The 20566-nt window shown below is 39.5% G+C and overlaps 1 protein-coding gene and 1 pseudogene across 2 annotated transcripts in view; one reads left to right on the top strand and one right to left on the bottom strand.

Moving 5' to 3' along the window:
* Nucleotides 1-20566, top strand: part of CXADR (CXADR Ig-like cell adhesion molecule) — a 55826-nt gene that overhangs the window by 21444 nt on the left and 13816 nt on the right. Inside the window, exons 2-7 of one of the 2 annotated variants that reach the window (XM_045902629.3) lie at nt 577-743; nt 5173-5377; nt 11365-11520; nt 13221-13343; nt 13860-13998; nt 15049-15232. In XM_045902629.3, the coding sequence (XP_045758585.1) occupies nt 577-743; nt 5173-5377; nt 11365-11520; nt 13221-13343; nt 13860-13998; nt 15049-15232 (974 nt within the window). Of the gene's footprint in view, nt 1-576; nt 744-5172; nt 5378-11364; nt 11521-13220; nt 13344-13859; nt 13999-15048; nt 19274-20566 lie in introns of those variants that run through there. The other variant, XM_045902628.2, reaches the window with a different exon arrangement.
* LOC123863613 (large ribosomal subunit protein eL43-like) lies at nt 8299-10363 on the bottom strand (annotated as a pseudogene).

Below are 20566 nucleotides of genomic sequence, written 5' to 3'. Positions count from 1 at the left end.
ATAAATAAATATTTATTTAACATAAGCTCTATGCCCAATGTGGGACTTGAACTCATGACTCCTAGATTAAGAGCACATGCTCTACTGACTGAGCCAGCCAGACACCTCTAATTTAATAAAAATTTAGAATTAAAGAAGCCTTGGTAGAAAACCTGTCAAAATTCATCAGCATGTGTCCCAGCAGCAAGAGTTACCAGTGTTGTCTATGGCACTGTGGCAAGTAGGAATAAATGTAGCCCTGAGTTAGTATGATATAACTGACCTTTTAGAGACTAGCTAAATTCACTTTGAAAGATCTGCTTGGACATAGAATACCCTCTACTAATAGAAACTTGTATCTCATATGATGTTGGGAGATTCGCAATGCTCTTAAAGGAAATTGTATCAGATAAGATGGTACTAATATTGGCATTCCATTTCTACAAAGGCACAAACTGAAAACTGGGGACCACTGAGTTTGAACTTCATCGCTCTGGTCACAAATCGCATCCTGTTCTCCTGAACAGCTGGGGTGCGCTAAGCGTGCTGCCAGTCTAACAGCAGATGCTTAGTCCATGTGCATGTTTCTTTCTCCAGATTTCACCAGAAGTTTGAGTATCACTACTCCTGATCAGATGATTGAAAAGGCCAAAGGGGAAACTGCTTATTTGCCATGCAAATTTACCCTTAGTCCAGAAGACCAGGGACCACTGGACATCGAGTGGCTGCTATCACCAGCTGATAATCAGAAAGTGGATCAAGTGGTAAGTTTGCTGAGTGCTTGCTCACTTAGTAGATGTCTGTGGAACTTCTTAGGTGTCCATCACTATGCTGATCACACAGGCAGGGGTGGGGATGGGGGAGCTATGTAAAAAGCCCCAGACTTCTTTGGCTTGTGGTCTGGGTGAGGAAGACGGTCACTGGATGGAAAGTGAGGACACATGTGTAATGGAATGAAATGGGTAAGTGGCCTGAGATTTCTTAGTGAAGGCTTTAAGGAAGAAGAGGAACTTAGGAATGTTCTGAAAACCTGGAGTTGGAAATGTGCGTGAGGGGTGGGAGGGGTATATGGAGCAGGCATGATAGATAGCACGGTAGGAACATGCATAACGTGTTAGGGGACAGCAAGTAAACTAGACTTTGTGAAGAATTAGAAAGAATTCAGCTTTTTTGTTTTTTGTTTTATTTCTTAAATTTTTTTTTTTGAGAATTCAGTTTTTAATACAAGGATTCTGTTACCACTATAAGGGTCATCGAATGTAACAGTGTAATGCAAGTACATATTACAACAGTCTGTTTTCCATATCCTTCAAGTTAAATATCCTGAATAATGATTTCTTAAAAAGCAAAACAAAATCTTCATAGCAAAACAGTTTATAAAATATTTAATCTAAAAAATGAAATAGCAAAATACTGTTATAGAAATTTTTCTAATTATAAAGTATTAAGAGCCCAGTGTTGAAAGCCTGGAAAGCCAAAAGTGGCACAAAGGAGGAAAATTGCCTGCTAATCTCTCCAAATACATGTATCACACTTTATTTATTAGTACTAAAATATTTCACTTAACGTAGAATATTTCATATTAGCTTTATCTGACACGTTTAGTTCTAAAAAATAACACATTATATTAGATCAGGGAGAGAAAAATAAGTCCAAATATTTACAGGAATATAGTAGTAATACACACATTTGGAAGAGAAAATTTATTTTTATTTATGGTCCATAGAAAAGAAGAGATTATTAAGCCATTTAATGACTGAAACAGTGCAGTTAGGTAATTACTGTTTTTGCAAATTCAGACAGTTTACCCCTGATGTATTTGTGAAGGAAAAAATTAATGTCTTCCCAGGTTGTGAATGACCAGCGCCACCTCCTCCAAATACTTAACTTCTGTCCCGATTCTGCTACCGGAAGGAAATTCCTTCTGTCTTCTCTAAGCAAGATAGAGCCCGACCCACTCTGTCTGCTCAGCCCAGATACCCTGTGCCTCCCTGCTTGCTTTCCTTGGCAGCGCCAGCACCTTGAACATAGGCTTCTATTCTCCCTGAGGTTCTGCATATCCCTCCCCTGGTAGTGCCAGGGCCGCAGAGCCCGTGACCACTTCCGTGGTTCAGATGAATGAACGGAGAGCATGGGTCTTAAATGCTTCTGGCTTAGGACTCCTGAGTGAAGCCCTCTGAAAAGGTACGTCTAGAGACCAAGAAGCACAGTATGCCCTGTAGCCTGGCGTGCCCGTTCGTGGCAGGAGGACCCAGAGTCTTCTGTGCTGAGTGGGAGGCAGAGCTTTATTGCCTATGGGACTTCGGAGACAAGTATCAAACTAGGAACTGGGTTTTAGTGTCCATTTCTGGGTTAAAACCTAGCCTTCAACCTAAAATACGGTAAAATCAAACCGAAAAGAAAGGTAAAAGGGATACGGAAAGATGATGCAGAAGAGGATGCTTATATAGAATTTCAGCTATGTTATCTGTTAGCTGAGCCATTATTTTAATTTAAACTAGGAGTAACTGTAGCAGGGGACCAGGCTGGAGAAGTTAGCCATCCTTGTTCCCTGTGTGATCTCTTTAGTCAGCAGTTATCATGTACTATGCACTTATAGTCAGCAGTTATCATGTACTATGCACTTACTATGTGCTGGGCAGTGTTTTATAGATTTTAATTATGCATAGTTATTTAAGCCTTAGAACACCCTAAAATGAGAATTTTTATGCACGTGAAGAAGAGGAAATGGAGGCCCAGTGTCACACAGCTGGCAACAGATGCAGTTGGGGCTTGGACTCAGGTCTCTCTCGCTCTCCTGCCACACTTTGTGATCCCTTGCACCATCCCATACTGCCTCCCGCATTTCATAAGCCTCTATCTTCCTGTAAAATAGGAAAAAGACAGGGTTGTAATGAGAATTCACTGAAATACTGTATCCATAAGGATTTTAGCAGCTTAAAAGTCCTGTAGAAATTAATGAAGTCAGTACCAAGTCAATAAGCATACCAAGTCAACTGGATCTGGTTTGCATCTTAGCTGTGGGACTTTGCAAATGTTCATCTGTGAGAGCCACTGCTCTCCTCAGCTTTGAGGGTAACTGGACGGCGCCACTGTCTTTGTAGGGTTGTGAAGAGGAGTCAGAATTTTCTGGTAAATGTTAGTTCTCCCCCGTGTGACCACCATTTGTAGTATTGTTTTCCTGGGAAAATACTAAGAGAGTTTACAAAATAACTAACAGTGAGGACACATGTCAGACTCTCCTTAAAAAACTGCTAAGTTATAGCAAAATGAGGGATTGAGTACTGTAGATTGAATAAGGGAGTCAGTAGTTAAATACAGAGGAAGCTAGGACAGCCTCATTTGAATGTCAGCTGTGGACCTTTCAACTGCTTTTTTTAATCTACTTAGCGAACTGGTATTGAGTGCAGACATTAAATATATAAATTTAAAAATCTAGTGGACAAGGAGTGGGGTAAGCATGGCAGGGGAGGTGATGATACTGAAAAGAACCCAAGTCCCTGTCATCAAGAAATTCCTGCCGAGGACACTGATTCTGATTATACTGCCCATAATTACATCTCAGATAAAAATTACTTGCAGGATACAGACTGTAGTCATGTGCTCTGATTATTACTTGAGTTTGGTGCCACTGCTCTTTGAACCTTGGGTCTCAGATGACCCGAATGTAGGATTTCATTAGCAAATGTGAAAAAATTATAAAGTATGTTAATTTGGATGATAGAGATGACCATTGTAATTCTCTTCCAAGCCAAGTTTAACACAATTTATTTTCCCTCTAAATCTAGCCTTTGGTTATCTCCATTAAAGCTTGTAACAGTGGCTCAGAAAACTCAGAGGAATTAGAAAGGGGTCTTTGCTTTTAGTCTCAGAAGACTAGTTGAAAGGTCCCGTTAACCCGGGCACATGTATTTCAAGAGGTTCATTTTATGACTTTATCTTTTAGAGTCTAGAACCCTCAAGTGCCTCTGACTTTGTATTAAGACAAAAAAATGTTGCCTTTTTTGTTGTTGTTAGATTCCACAGGTAAATTATCACCAGCCTTTTTTGTTGAATAGGGGTGGTGGTATTTACCTGAGTTGACACATGTGATTGACATGCTATAAGCTCTGAGACAGCTGAAAAACAGAATGTATAGGAATTCACACGTCTCTGTACTTGTCCAGTCTAACTAAACCACTCTCTGACGTAGGGCTATATTACTTATGTTGGGTCTTGGCTTTCCTATTTATTTATTAACATTTTCTTGTGAATTTGTTTTTATTGGGATATAAGGGATAGGTTGGGAAATGTCGTGTGGGTTATGCCCTACCAGGTCAATGCCCATTCTGATCTTCCTGGGATAACTTCTGGAGCCTTTTCTTTTTCCTGGAGCTCCTACTGTTGCTGCCAGCAGCCTCTTCAGGTCTGCTGGTGGGTGGCACCTGGTTTTCCATTTAAAATGAAAGTGTGTGACCATACCCAAGGATCCCAGTGCTCTCTCTCTCTCTCTCTTTAAGATTTTATTATTTTTTAAATTGAGTACCGTAGAGAGAGAGAGAGTGAGTGGGTTGAGGGGCAGAGCGGGAGAGAGAGAATCTCAAGCAGGTTTCACACTCAGTGCAGAGCCTGACTTGAGGCTCAGTCTCAGGACCCTGAGATCATGACCTGAGCTAAAATCAAGAGTCAAGACATTTAACTGACTTGAGCAACCCAGGTGCCCCAAGATTTTATTTTATTTTATTTTTTAAAAGATTTATTTATTTGAGAGAGAGCACAAGTGGGGGGTGGGGACAGAGGGAGAGGGAGAAGCAGGCTTCCTGCTGAGCAGAGAGCCTGACACAGGACTCGATTCCAGGACTCTGGGATTATGACCTGATCCAAAGGCAGACACTTAACTGAGCCACCCAGGTGCACCGCCCCCCTCCAAGATTTTATCTTTAAGTAATCTTTACACCCAACATGGGGTTCAAACTTACAACCCTGAGATCAAGAGTTATGCATATGCTCTACCTACTGAGCCAGTCAGGCACCCTGTGATGCCCTGTTCTCTGAATCTGTGATTTGAATAATTGTAGTTTTCCTGATAATACTGTGTTTTTATTCTTTTTTTGGATCCTACAGAGAGTACCGTGGTATATCCAGAGCTCCTTTAATGAGACAAGAGGGTTTGCTTATTTGTTTTTTCCCTGTCTTATTTTGGTTTTCTTTCAGATTATTTTATATTCTGGAGACAAAATTTATGATGACTACTATCAAGATCTGAAAGGACGGGTACATTTTACAAGTAGTGACCTCAAATCTGGTGATGCATCAATAAATGTAACAAATTTACGGTTGTCGGATATTGGGACATACCAGTGCAAAGTGAAAAAAGCTCCTGGTGTTGGAAATAAGAAGATTCAGCTGACAGTTCTTGGTAAATTGTTTGTATTAATGTTACTTGTTACAAAGTAATACAACACGGTTCTGTAATAGCAGCATTTGAAGTAATTCTAATGTCCTCATAAAACATAAAACTAGCATACTTTTTGGAATAAAAATATAAGAAGTGACTGACTTCTTTATGAAATTCATAAAAGAGTTTAAAGGCAAATGACAGAGTTTTGTGATAAAGAAGAGCCCTAAACAGGGCATTAGGAGATCCAGGTTTTTTTTTTTTTTTTGGTATTATTCTCAGATTTGCCTTAAAAAGAAATAGAAACTCTTCATTTCTTGGGCCTCAGCCTACCTTTTTGAAACATAAAAAATTTAATTATCCTTAAATCTCTACCCTGTTCCATTGATTTCAGAAGTGTTTGTTATGGGCATTTTAAGCTTTTTTCAAACTACATAACTTTAATAAATGAGATTTCTATGATGAATAATTGGAGTATTTAGAACCGAGAAGATGGAATGAAGTAGAAGGAATATTAAAGGGATAAGGCCACTAGACATCAGATAATCATTTAACCTCCCTGAGCATCACTGTTTTTTATCCTTAGAATAAAGGGATTAGACAGATGATCACTGGGATGTCTTGTTGTCTCTCTGACAGTTAGGAAAGGGATCAGTAAACTGTCAAAGACTGCCATGTTTATTCTTCTAGATTCTGTGCTTGTCACAAGCACTCTTGACTCCTTCTGACTGAGAAACTGAAAGGTTATTGTTCATAAATATACATATAAAGTCTTAGCGCGGTAGACTTTACCCAGCAGTACAATGGCTGCCATGTAGAAAAACACAATTGTCTAGCTCTATTTTATGACAGGAAATTCCCCTGTTTTGTGACCTAAGGTGTCCTGTTTTGGGTTACACTTGGAGACCCACTTTGTGTAGGAAATTTGGATCGCTAGAACTGCCTAGCGTACCCCTGGAGATAACTAATCAGGGCAGTTCTGCCCACATCAACTCTACCTCATTACTTTTCTTTTAGAGAAACCCCGATTAGTTGGGGGGAGTGGAAAACTTTAGAGGTGCTGGATTCCAGACTCATTTAAAACATCACTCTTTTCTAAAGAATGAATATCAATATCAGAGCAGGTAGAGACTGGGAACAAAAGTGTGGATTTTTGTGCACTCCAGTGGCAACTTCAGGTGCTGTCTTGGTTGATAAGACTGCCTTCCACTGGCCGCATTGTTGAGTGGGCACACAAGGGAGTCCTGGTAAAAGGCACTTCATCCTCAATGGCCCTAGTTCAAAATGTTTCCTATGGTATGAAAGCCAGTGAACCTAAACAGGGAACCAGGAGAGGGAATATGGTAACATTGGGAATTCTAGCTTTCTATGTCTACATTTAGTAAATGTGGAGTTACCTTTCTCTTCTGTAAATGTGAAAGCGGGTGTAACTTGTCTGAACTCTTACCCCAGGCCCAGGCATACCTGGGATTATAACTCTGATTGTGTATCTTCTTTGAACACATTCTCCAGGAAGCATTGAGTTAAGATAGAGATGGAATTTTAACTGGTCCATAATGTACCAGACTCTACCTGTTATCAGAATTATTTGTTGTGGACCCTGAGGTGGGCAGGTACACTGGGAAGAATGCAGTTGGCAGACATTTCCAGAAACAGTGTGAACAAGCACAGTGTTTGTGGGCGTGTGTATGTTCCCATGGGACCAGGTTCTGGATTGCATTTGCAGGTCCTGACTGAAGGGACCCCTATAGCACAAGGCAGCTCATATTCTAGAAGAAACCCGAGTCAGTAATAATGGTTGGCATGTCATGTGGCTAAGCATGCTCATGACAGCAGTCAGGACTGCCACTCAGGAGAAATGACCCGTTTTCATTAAACCTCACCACCCAGCATCTCATACGTCAGGATGGGTAAGTGAGAAGCGCTTACACAGTAACTCCTTTTGTCACGTCTGTAGGGGATCACCATGGCCTAGCGAGCTGTGAATCCAAAGCAGGGAGGGAGGAGGGGTTAAGTGGAGGGTAAGAGGAGAAAAGTAAATGATTGCTGAGGGGAGTGGGAATGACTAATACTCTGATTTGAGAAGCTGTGTCAGAGCCGGAGGAGAATTTCCTATAGCGCTCTTCCATGTTTTCAGATGAGTCATGGCTGCTGCTGGGAGAAACTACCAGAATTTTCTCTTGAAAGTGACTGTTGGGTGGAAGCTTCTGTTAGCTTTACCTGAGAAATCCACTTGGATAGTCTGGAGGAAAGATAAAATGAAGTGCCCTCTAGGGACCAGACTGTTAGTCCACTGGAGCTCAGTTCACTTGGAGGCCCTGCCTAATACCTTGATTCGCTTATGGGGAATCTGGAGGAGATGCCACCAAAGTGTTCACAGAGTAACGACGTTTATTCAGTGTGCCCTGTGTGCTGTGTGGACATGAACTGGGATGACTTAGTTGCCTGGGTGTGAGAGGTGAAGTGTTACTAGAGTTTTCCCCATTGCCTGAGCCTGCCCTACTCTTTGAGATATGCCAGAAGTTCGTGTGGATGCAGCTCAGTGACAGAGGGAATTGATTGAGGGTTAATATGTGGCCACACATCACTAGCACCTTCTGCCCCTGGACCTCTGAAAGGGCATATTATTGAGACCTTTTGATATAAACAGATTGGCTGGTCTTGAAGAGTATAACCACAATTAATCATTTCCTGGTTGTATACCACGCAATCGCATGTGGGGTAGCTTGGTGAACGCTGGCCCTGGGGGATTTGTATTGGTATTTGTATTGGTAAAGGGCAGGGCATTTTTTTGTTCCATTTTTTATTTTGAAATACAAAATAAAATAGAAAAGTTTCTCTGTTAGAACAAACCTATTTTCCTCTCTGTAAATTAAAAAAAATAACGTATCTTGGGACCCACTTTGAGACTATGCAAATATGTTGTTTCCCCTCAAACTTTGCCCATGGTTTTCTGTGCACGATTTCACCTGGAGACAGGGTATTTTTTTGTTATTCCAGAACTTAACCCATTTATTATAGGCTAGCAGTGTTTCCAGTGGTGGAGCTTCTCCTGGTCTTTCAACTCCTTCAGTCTTCTAATGGCCGGCTTTACTGTGATGGCAGAGGTGGTGCTGTAGGTCCAGGCACCGTTGGCTACCGTTTTCATGCATGAACCACAATGCCAGATCCCCACAGCTTGTTTTTTCATCTTGGTTTTGCCACAGAAGGAGCACGTGTACTTGGCGTGCTGGCTTCTTTCAATCTTCTTCCGCCATTTTCTTGAGGGAGGCACCATAACAGGTCCCACACTTAGCCACGATTTGGACCTTCTTGATGCCTTTAGCTATGTCACGGCAAACTAGGTCTGAGCCCAGAGAGCAGGGTATTTTCAACCAAGCACAAATAGCATTCCTGGATGGGTGATGTGATGATAAAAGTATATCCTGTCCCGTGTAGGAATTTAGAGTGTTTCTCCCGTAGACTGGTGCAGGCCATTAGCTTGGGGGGCTGATGATGGAGTACAGCATTACTACAGTGGTGGGACGCTGCCCAAGTACAAATTGATGGACATGCACCTTCTCTTGAGAAGGACTGTTGGCTGTGCCAATGATGGTGGAAGCAAATGTTCTGGGGACAATAGCCAGGTATCCTGGAACCGCAGGCCAAAGAAACATTAGAAGACAAGACTTTTATCTGCGTTCTTTGTGGTTTTTATCTTTCTTTCAATATAGGCAAGTGCCATGCATTAAGAGTTACCTTCCCTGTGGTATAATGGTTGGGGTTGGCATGTGAAAGACTTGCGCTTTCTCCTCCCAGTGGAAAGCAGGTGGGCCCCCCTGGAGTGACACCCAGAAGCCAGTGTTGGTAACATCTAGTCTGCTGTAGATGGTGTGTATCTCAAGCTCAGTGGGGCCTTGAATTTCCTCAGCAGTCACTTTAAGTAACTGCCCGTTATTGGATATGTTTGGTTTATGGGAAAGGGATATTTTTGTTAGAAAAGATGAAGGTTAGGGTTAGAACACTGTATTACCAATAGATTTTTGATGTATGAAGCATTGCTTTAATATCTCACAATATCTGCTAATTTATGTAATGAAGGATTTATTTGGTAGTTTGAAGAAATGGAGAATAAAGTTCACTTCGTTGAAGATTCACAGGATGAAATAATTTGCAAAACTGATTTAAAAGTTTTTAATTGATGTAGTCCCCAGGGTAACTGATCAATCTGAAAAAGAAACACATTTGCTTAGGAAAATCATCAATGTAATTAAATGCATGTGTTCATCCTTGTTAAAAGGTACAGGCAGTAAGAAAGTGGAGAAATAAAGTCAAATTTAAGTTTTATCAAGAAATGTGTGAAGAAGTGAGATCATGATTAACAACCTTTGTTAAAGATGCTCCCCAATAATTCTCTTGGTCAACTTTGGAAAACAGTTTGAACGTTTCTTACTGAGTTAAACATGCACTTACCAAATATGATCCAGGAATTACCAAGAAAAAGGAAAACATGCATCAATATTTACAAAGTGTTCAAGCAGCATTTGTAATAGCACAAAACCCATTTATGTTTTCACAGCAGTGAAAGAATAAAAGCCCATCCAGGACTTGAAAGAACAAAAATTAGCTCTGACTGAAAAAGAACAAAGCAGTCCTGCTGTTTCTCAGAATGGAGGACGTGCAGTAAAAGCCAGCAGGCTGGCGGGAGCGCTATTCCTCCCACGGTTGTGGAGCAGGAGTAAACCAGAGGCTGCTCTTGCTTCCCCCGTGGTGCCCCTGCTCTGCACTACTCATCTTTTTCCTGGGGTATTCCGTTGCTAAATGGCCCCCATCTCCAATTTAATCCCTGCTTCTCCTAATCCTGCCTCAGAAACAGCATCTGCTTTAGGATGGGTCCACGCTGCTCTTAGACCGTCCTCCGAATCCTTCAGATTCCCTCCTCTGATGGTGACAGACTACACACCTGTTCCTGTTGAGTTTAGCTGATTGAGTTTTAACACGAGCCCTAAAACTGGAAACCGTGTTCATCGGTGGATGAATGGAGAGGCAAATTTGTGTTCTAGTCCCTTGATAGAATACAGCGGAGCGTTAAAGAATGAACCACAGACTGCATGGATCAGTCTCAAAAGCCTTACGTGAATAAAAGGAGCAAGACAAAAAGCCAAAGTAAATGGGTATTATTCCATTTATGTGACTCTAGAAGCAGCAGAACGAATCTAGTGTGTGATAGAAATTTGATCAGTGGCTGCCTGGGACCAGGGTTGTGGCATCAGATCTCAACATGAGGGAAATTGCTTGGAAGAGGAGGCGAGCCACGCTTAACGGTGGTGCTTCTACAGTTGTTAAAAATGATCATCCCACAAGATGCGATGGTGTTGATTTTATTGTACATTCACTGTGCCTTAATAAAGTCCAGCAGAAGAGTACGAAATGCCAAGGTGTTATGCCAGTGTTTGGAGTGAGTGACAAGGGATGGATTTAGCAGCTGCTCGAAACAGTTTCCCGGAGAGACCTGGAGTATAACCTCAGGTTTACCTTTTTATAACCCTGCTCTCTGGATGGTTTGGGGTTAATATAATGCAGAGTGTTAATTGTTCCTGTTATCAGCATTATTTATTATAAATCCCCCGAATAGTGAGATAACAGCACTCAGAGGGATATGACATGGCATAGACTCCCAGAGCACCACCTACATGTCAAGCACTGAGTAGAAGAGGTAAGGATTAGAGGGAGATGGAAGCTTCCTTGAGTCTGAAGTGGGGCGCGCCTGCACCGTCCTTCTCTTTTTTCAGATGTGCCCCCTTGAAATGAAGGAGCCCAGAGCTCCCACCTGAGATACTCGAGCTCATTCATGCCTGCTTCGTGTTGCATAAAGTTGAGTAAACTGGTGCTAATAACTTATTAGTCTTTCAGTCTTGTCACCAACCACATGACAATGAGTCAGTGGTTATGGGATGTACTGTGTGTTTAATCGTGGCAAACGTAAATTCTGTTCTCTTGTATAAAGTTACAATTTATTCTTTTCTCAGTTAAGCCTTCAGGTATAAGATGTTACGTTGATGGATCAGAAGAAATTGGAAATGACTTTAAACTAAAATGTGAACCAAAAGAAGGTTCACTTCCATTACAATATGAATGGCAGAAATTGTCCAACTCCCAGAAACTGCCCGCCTTATGGTTACCAGGTACTGGTCATATTACAAGTTGAACTATACGCCATTGGTTTGGACTTGGATCTAGTAGTGGGGATGTGCGTGTGTGTGTGTCTGTGCTTGTGTGTGTCTGTGCGTGTGTGTGTGTCTGTCTCTGTGTGTGTATGTGTCTGTGCATGTGTGTGTGTCTGTGTGTGTGTGTGTAGAGAGAAATTCCCAGATACCTTCCCTTTTCTGTACAGAACAATCAAGAATCCATGAGAATTATTCAGTGTTTTACAATGTCAACTTAATATCATAATCATGTTAATGAAAATATTTTTATAATCTCACTGCTTAGGATATTATAGTTTCTTTGTAGTGTGTGTGTATATATATATATATATATTTTTTTTTTTTTTTAAAGATTTTACTTATTTGACAGAGACAACGAGAGGGAACACAAGCAGGGGGAGTGGGAGAGGGAGAAGCAGGCTTCCCGCGGAGCAGGGAGCCCGATGCGGGGCTCGATCCCAGGACCCCAGTATCAGGACCCGAGCCGAAGGCAGACGCCTAACGACTGAGCCACCCAGGCGCCCCTGTTGTATATTTTTTAATTGATAGTAATACTGATGGAAAATACGATCATAATATAGATATTGGCTTGGTTATAATAAGAGTAGGATCTTGAATGTTTTGCCTAGATTCATGTTGAAGTAGGATTTCTCTCCACCTCTTTCTTTTCTCAAACTAAGAGGCCAAACTATATGACCCCTTCTGACTTTTGTATGTTTCTTCCATCTGTGGGGATAAAATCGGTTTTGAAATCTTCCTGCTTCCCCAAAGAGCCTTTGTGGGATGGAATTTTTTGTTTTTGTCTTTTTAAGTAATCTCTGTGCACAGTGTGGGCCTCAAACTCCTCACCACCCTGAGATCAAGAGTTGGCATGCTCTACCAGTTGAGTCAGCCAGGTGCCCCACTATTTTTTAGAATCAGTGTGGCTCTGCTTCAGCTGAGACTGTACCTGGCTAAGGCAGTCGTGGGTACTCTCACTTGTGATACAAATGACCTGGAGGACAATTATAGTCGGTCCTTGAACAACACAGGTTTGAACTATGTAGGTCCATTGATACGTGGATTTCTTACAGAGAGTACTGTGAATATATTTTCCTAGTGATTTTCTTAGTAACATATAATACATAGAACATACAAAATGTGTGTTAATCGGCTGTTTATGTTGTACATACATTTCGGGGGCATGTGGGTGGCTCAGTCTGTTGAGCGTCAGACTCTTGATTTCAGTTCAGGTGGAGATCTCAGGGTCATGCGATGGAGCCCCGCTTCAGGCTCCAAGCTCAGTGCAGAGTCAGCTCGAGATTGTCTCTCCCTGTGTCCTTCTGCCCTCCCAACTCACGTGTGCACACTGTCTCTCTCAAAATAAATAATAAGATCTTTAAAAAAAATTACAGTTACATTTCGGAGGAGTCAAAAGTTATACCCTGATCTTTAACTGTGCAGGGGATCAGAATCCTTACACACCTGCCCACCCCCTGCCATTATTTAAGAGTCAACTGTGTCTGCATTCTGGAGACGAGCTCATGTCTCCCTGGAAATTTGGAACTGTACCCAGCTTCAGTTTGTCTCACTTTTACCTGGATTGTCAAGTTTAATAGGATTTGCCTTTTCTAAAAACTTAGCAATACAATTTTATAAAGATAGGTTTTGCCACATACTCCCCCTTTTCTTCCCCATAGACATGAATTCACCTGTTATATCTGTAAAAAATGCCTCTACTGAGTTCTCTGGGACCTACAGCTGTACAGTCACAAACCGAGTAGGCTCCGATCAATGCCAGCTACACCTGAATGTTGTTCCACGTAAGTACCTTCTTTCAGTCTTGTTGTGATAACGTCTGTGTCCGTCGTCTTCACACAGCTTCCTTTGGTTCAGTCAGCAAGTATGTATTGAGGGCAAAGGGATGCTAACTTTGGCAAAGCACTCTGGCTTGGTTATTAGCTATCCTAAGTCCTGGAAAGGGGGAAAAAATACTATATTAATAAAGACTTCATTATTGTAATGACATTAAGAAGGTAAGAGTTGTCAAATCGACTCTTGTATCATTAGAACATTCTTATATGCCAGCCAAGAAAGCTTTGAATATTAAAATGTTTTAGTCTGGTTTCATGATTTTTATGCTTGAAATAGATTATACAGTTCAGAAGAAAGTTCTTTCCAGTGGATTTTCCCACTGGACCAAAAATTAATTTGTCTCTTAAAGTTAATATATACAGTGAAATCAGTCCATCAATGTGTATCCCTAACCTTCAATAGGAGTAGATACAGATTTTTTTTTTTTTACCATTAATTATTTTCTTATTAACATCTTATTCTAGCTTCAAATAGAGCTGGAACAATTGCAGGAGCTATTGTAGGAGTTTTGCTTGCTCTAGTGCTCATTGGTCTTATCGTCTTTTGCTGTCGTAAAAAGCGCAGAGAAGAAAAATACGAAAAGGAAGTTCATCATGATATCAGGTAATTAAGTGACACAAGAGTTGACTAAAATAAACTAAATGTATTATGTCTCTAAAGCATTAGTTCTCTTAATCATGTGAAGCATTTACCCCATTAGAACTGGATAAAAGCTGTAGCTCTTCCCCTCAATACATTTGAAAGCGTTTACTTTCAATTTCAGGTGTGCGGAATCAACCAACCGCCATTGTGCCCCGCCTCCAGCCCTGATTTTGAATCCTATTTTAAGAGCTACTGCAAAATGCTTATCTTAAGACTGTCTACCTTCTCCCAATAAAGTACAGGCATGAAGTTTTCAAAAAAAGGAGCAGATGTTGAGGTTTAGAAAGACCGGATAGTATCAGGTGACATCAGTAGTTATATAGAACTGTTGGTAATGTGATTTTATTTTTTAATATTCTAAACTAGTAGATCTTAACTAGAAGTGTGTGTTGCATTATAGAACTTTAAAAAATAACATGACTTAAATAACATCCAGGAAATAAATTGACACTTGTCTTTTTTTAAACTGCACCAGAGGTAACTCAGGTGAATATTCTTTGTCAGTGCTTGGTGTAAAAATTCTTAAGCCTGAATTCTCAGCTTTTGCAAATTTAAATCTGCTAAGCTTTCAGCTAAGGTCTTAGAGAAGTAATTTTCATAACGAAAAAGTTTTTCTTTTTTTCTGGTAGAAATATTTCTATAGGTGTTAGTGCCTTATCCACTATAATGTGTTGGCTGACTATCACTATAGATTATCTTGGTCAGGGATAGCACAGTATGAAGAAATTTAAGTTTGTTCCTTATAAGAACATTATAGAATCAGACTTTTGTAAAAATCACATTTTATTATGTATGAAGGTGTACACTCTTGTCAATGATAGATTTGGGATGAATACACAGTTCACGACATTGTAGCTTATTGCGATTGCTTTTTTGTGTGTCGCACACACTTTTATATACATATTTAAACAGAGGATCTTTCCTCACCCGTATCCATTTTTCATAGCTTACATAATTGTAGGTTTTTAGAAGCTTGTTCTTTGAACTTGTGTTGGGATCTTTGCTTTCTAGGGAAGATGTGCCTCCTCCAAAGAGCCGTACATCCACTGCCAGGAGCTACATGGGCAGCAATCACTCATCCCTGGGCTCCATGTCTCCTTCCAATATGGAAGGATATTCCAAGACTCAATATAACCAAGTACCGAGTGAAGACTTTGAACGTGCTCCTCAGAGTCCGACTCTCCCACCTGCTAAGGTAGCTGCCCCTAATCTGAGTAGGATGGGAGCGGTGCCTGTGATGATTCCAGCACAGAGCAAGGACGGGTCTATAGTATAGAGCCTGCGTGCTTTCACCTCTGCTTTCCGTGGTTCTTTTCTCCTCTTCAAGTAGGAAGACTGTTCCGTTCTCAATTCTGCTACCAGCCTCAAAATATATCAAGAAGTTAACCAGAAACTAAAAATTATACTTTAAAAAGTTTTGTTTGGCTACTGAAAGAGTACAGCATTGAAGTTACTAAAGACAGATTCACCAACTGAAAAAAGATTTCCTTTAAGAGAATGATATGATAGATTTCTGAATATCAATACTTAAGATAGAGCACTTTGAATATGAAATCCTAGGGAAGAAATTGGTGAACTCACATGCACCCTAAGTTGATACTTGAATCATGTGAAAGTGGTACTCCCTATTTTCTACCATTAGTTTTAGGTTGCCTTTCTCAATTTATGATCCAGTGTCCCCTCCAAATTGGTAAAGAAACATTCATGGCAAAAATACTTATGACACATCTATGTTTGTTCTTTTTATAGCTTCTTTGGAAGCTCATTTAAATATGAGTTTGAAATATCTCTAATAACATAGAAAACACTACAGTGTTCTAGAAATTACTAGTTTTACTTCCGAATCATTCATAAACCTTGTCTATGAAATGATTTCTAGCTATTTAATTGATAGACTGCTATAGGCAACAGGGACATAGTAAGGTCTTTTATATCCTAAAATAAAAGAGCATCTCTGATTCATTTAGAACATTTGCTGCCAGCTACATACAGCAATGATACTAGTTAGTGGTGCAGTAGTGAATATGGGTTTTGTTGATGAGTGATCTGATGCCTTGAGGCCCATGGCCATCTTCAGAACAATGACCAGTCAGAACAAGGATGGAATATTTTGCAGTTCCCAACTAAATACTAGCCCTTGAGGTGATATTTTTCTAATAAGAAAAATTATAATTCACTTATTATTTGACAGTTACAGTTTGAAATTCCCCAATTATTGGTTCCAAATTTAAAAACATTTTTCCCTAGTTGGTTCAGTGTTTTGGGGGGGGGGGTTGTTGTGTTGGTGTTGCATAATATATGTTCTAGAAACATGTAACCCTAAATTTACCCACTTGAATGCAGTTCCTGGAGGATATTTTCTTCATGGACTCGAATGATGAAATACATTTTCAGCTAGTAGGTGTCCTCCATCGATTCTGTATTTCAGACTTGGGAAGGATGTGTAGCTGCTATTGTATGGCCAACATGTCTCTGTATAGTTGCAGAAAATCAAGATGAGCTTTGAAAAGAGTGAGTCTTAGTTTTGTGAAAGTGATTTATTCTTTAAAAAAAAAAAAAAGGAAGAAATGAAAGGAAAAGGAGTAGAAGGTATACTCCTAACTGCCAAATGTGTTAAATACTGTTGTAGTAGAAGAAAGTGAGTTTATTGTATTTCCCTTAAGATTGTGAGGGAGTGTGGATATAGTAAAATGAGCCAACGGTTTCTTTATAGTAAATAAGGTTTGCAATAAATTATTTCACTAGCTCTAAAACCTTTTCCCTAGATTTTGGTAGGGAGTTGGTTTCTGTTGATCTCTTTGGGTGCTGTGGTGGTAAATGCTACATTATAAATTGATGTTCGTATGAATTTGAGATTAGACAGTATTGTGTATACTTTTTAATGCTGAACTTAAGCTGAATGTCTGTGTAATGGATTAGTGTATAGTTTTATATATTTGGAAGCGTTTTTTAGTAGGTTTTTAACCCTATATAATATTGCTTTTATACTTGTGTTAACATTTTCATCTGTGCCTTTGGGTAATTTTAATTTTTATTATGAATTTCTGGTGCCTATGAGCTAGCTATCACCTGAAAGGTGCTTAGAGGTGAAGGTACTGTTCCTAAAAACACATCACTGTGACACCTTTTCTTTTCATACTTTGACTCTTGCCTCCACTTCCCTGTTCTTTTTGGTAGCAACTTAACTGGTTGTGTTATTCATAAAGATTTTAAAATTTCAACATCCCCAGCACTGTGTTTATGATTTTATATCAGTAGCTAATTTTGAGTGCCAGATGTTTGGCCTCTTTTATATGATAAAATTTATAAGATAGTATAAGAATAAATAACAGATCACAAACTTAAATAATGAAAGCATTTGGTCCTTCCCACCCCTAGTTTTCGTACAGTAAAGATTTCGCTGCAGTCTAAGTAGGAACTACGGTAAAAGGTGGACATGTCCTCCTCCTCTCTAGTCTAGGATCTGGCTCTGAGTGATCAGACTCTCTCCCAGAAGCGCTTCCAGCTCCATACCGCTTACAGCCTGAGAACGCAGCTCGTAAAACATCACTTGTGTGACGTAAGAAGACCAGCTGGGTGGGATTAAGTTTCCAGGACAGAAGTTCAGTTTTAGACTTACTTCTCCAGCTGTTCCCATTGTAAATTTCAGCTGATCCCGCGGTCAGGTCAGTCAGGTACTGATAACTTCCCAAGTAATTCTCCGTGATAATTCAGTTGAACTAGAAATATTTGTTCTAGAATGACTGTTAGTAATCATCAAGCAATTTAACCAAAACTGGTTATTCAATCCTTACCATGAGAAGGCCAAACCGGGCCACTCCAGAACGGCCCTGCATCTTTGAGGAGAATCCATTTGATTCTACTTGACACCTGAGACACTTGACACCATCTTGTTTTGAGTTACACAGGATCATTTGAAAAGAAATGATACTGGAGGGTATGAGTTCTGTGCTTGGAATATGTAGTTCACTGGTGTTCTTTTTCTTATTGGCAGTCTTACCAGTATTCCCCTCTTCGAGAACCCCCCAAATTTCTTACCACAGTTACACTGACCAGTTTATTCAGGCAAATAACTATGCCAAGGAGTGGTTACAATGGAAACACAGCCTGTGTGTGTCTTGGGAGGAGTTCATTAGATTTACGGATATGAAGAAATACCTGATTTTGTTAAAATGACAATTTTTAAGATTGAGTTCTGGAAATTTGGAGCAAGTGAAGGGGCAAGTAAACATTTTGATTAAGTATAGAAAGAACTCATTGCATGAAGTTGGATATCCAATTCTGTAATGTATGGCTTCTTAAAATAACTATTCTGTCTTTTTGTGTGCGTGCGGCATGTAAATTTGAAGTTTTCTGAATGTTTAAGGTTTATTTCTAATCATCTCCACAGTGTTTCGGGCTGTCGGATGCCTTATTCCAGTGTGAACAGAAAAAACAAACATTTTATGTGGTTAATGCTTTGATGTGTCACGTTAAGGAGTAGTTTGTAGAAAATGTTGGCACAACTTTAACTTTTTAGCGGCTTGTGACATTATATATATGTACATATACCTTTGTAATATTCTTGTGTTTGGTAGTATAAATGTTCTGGGCAAGTTTTAATATTTCCAATGCCTTTAGATAGTCTTGCAATAGAGGCAACACATTCTGCAGGTGGAGTTTTTTACTCGTTTGCCTATTTTGACACTAAAAAAGGTCCATAACTGAGCACAAATTCTACAATGTTACAGAAGTAAGGAAAAATAATAAATAAACTTGTGACTTGTGGTTCTGTTTATCTTATAGATGGTAACATCAAATAATTTCGTCATCTAGTCTCTTACTATTATTTAAAAAAAAATACCCTGTTTTGTAATTTTAAAAGTATGGTGTATAACGGTTGGATTTGGTCATGAACACTAAAAGCTCCAATCAAGGAAGAACTCTGTTTTCTGCTAATTTAATGACATAAGTTTTAAGAGAACCACAATTTATTCACTTATTCTCATTCCTAACTGTGAACTTTTGTGATAAATACACTTGTACTACTGAGAAAAAATATTTTGACACTTCACATATGCAAGTAGAGAATTGGTAAGTGTCAGTTTCAAAAATGATTTTGTATTTAAAGTTTCTGGCTTACGTATCCAATGGTGCAGATTTTGAAATTTGTAAGAACAAATTTGTTTATAAAAAAACCAAAAACTTGCTCTAGTTTTGTGACCTTGTGTACTTTTGAAATAAAATCAAGAAAGCAGTTTTCTGCCTCATGGTGTGGCTTCATTGTGCCTTTTTAAAAATGACTACTTTATAAAACTTCAGTATACTATTCCTCAGGGTTTCCTTTCTTCCTCCCCCCCCCCCCCGCACCCCCTGTTAAACAGAATAAAGATCAAACTATCACACATCAGTGAAAACATGTCAGACATACATACATTCCCCCACTCCTGTGCGTTTATATGACACCAAATAACATAATATTTGGGGTTGAAGCCTCCAAAAGTTTTGCGATCAGTTCACAACTTATAGCATAAACTCAAATCTGAGTTCTTGAAGAATAGCTTTGAATACATAAACACCTAGTTATGGTATAAAGCTGTTTTCGTTGATTCTAAACAATGATTTCAGAAAAGAACAGTGAGGTCGTAATACTTTTGTAAGAAGACATTTTTAGGAATGTTTTGTTAGAATCGAGTTTTTCAGTCTTAGCATTTTTAGCAGCATTTGGGCTGGATAATCCTTTGTTGTGAGGGACTGCCCTCTGCACTGTAGCATGTTGAGCAGCGTCCCTGGCCTCTTTCTTCCTCCCCAAGATGTGACAGTCAAAAATGTCTCCAAACGTTGCCACATGTCCACCTGGGTGGGGGGCAAAATTACTCCAGTTGAGAACCACTAGTTTATACTAAGGTGAAATTTTCTACTCAGAGATTAAGAGGGATGGGCCTTATAATCAAACGTGTCTAAATTCTGCTTATTACTAATTGCTTTCCTTAGCTTCGCTTTCCTTAGCTTCACTTTCCTGGTGTTTAAAATGGGGAGAAAAATTATACATCCTGGGGGATGCTGGATGGTTCTAAAGAGAGAATTGATATAATGAAAATTCTGTGCATTTGTCCCTGAGAGCTGGGATGCTGATCGTGGTACACAGATTTTCAAAGAATCAAGATTACAATAAAATATGCTGAGTGAAACTACTGAGTATAACTTAATGCCTTTAATGCCTTTAATTTAGACCATATTTTAACCTTGTAGCTCTAAAGGCCAGGTCATAGTTCTGGTTAATAAGTACCGAATGGCAAAACTGATGAAACTGAGATAAAATTGAATATAAAGTAATTTGTTTTTGAATAAAAATGGTCGATAGCTTTTAAGCCTAAGGCATAATCAAATGTAATTTCTAAATGTAATAAAGTCAACAGTGAAAAGATCATGAAGCCAGTCCTAGGAACCCAAATCAGTTTTTCGTGCTGGTATTTCTGAAATCTAAATCAAGTGTGATGTGTTGTTTTGTTACTTAAGTGATTTTTCTAAATTTGGTAACTATTTATAG

Source organism: Mirounga angustirostris, unplaced genomic scaffold (genome assembly GCF_029215605.1).
Source record: "Mirounga angustirostris isolate CCGP_5_RB_7025 unplaced genomic scaffold, mMirAng1.0.hap1 SCAF_1, whole genome shotgun sequence".
Classification (NCBI taxonomy): domain Eukaryota; kingdom Metazoa; phylum Chordata; class Mammalia; order Carnivora; family Phocidae; genus Mirounga; species Mirounga angustirostris.
This window is presented reverse-complemented; position numbering and strand designations above follow the sequence as displayed.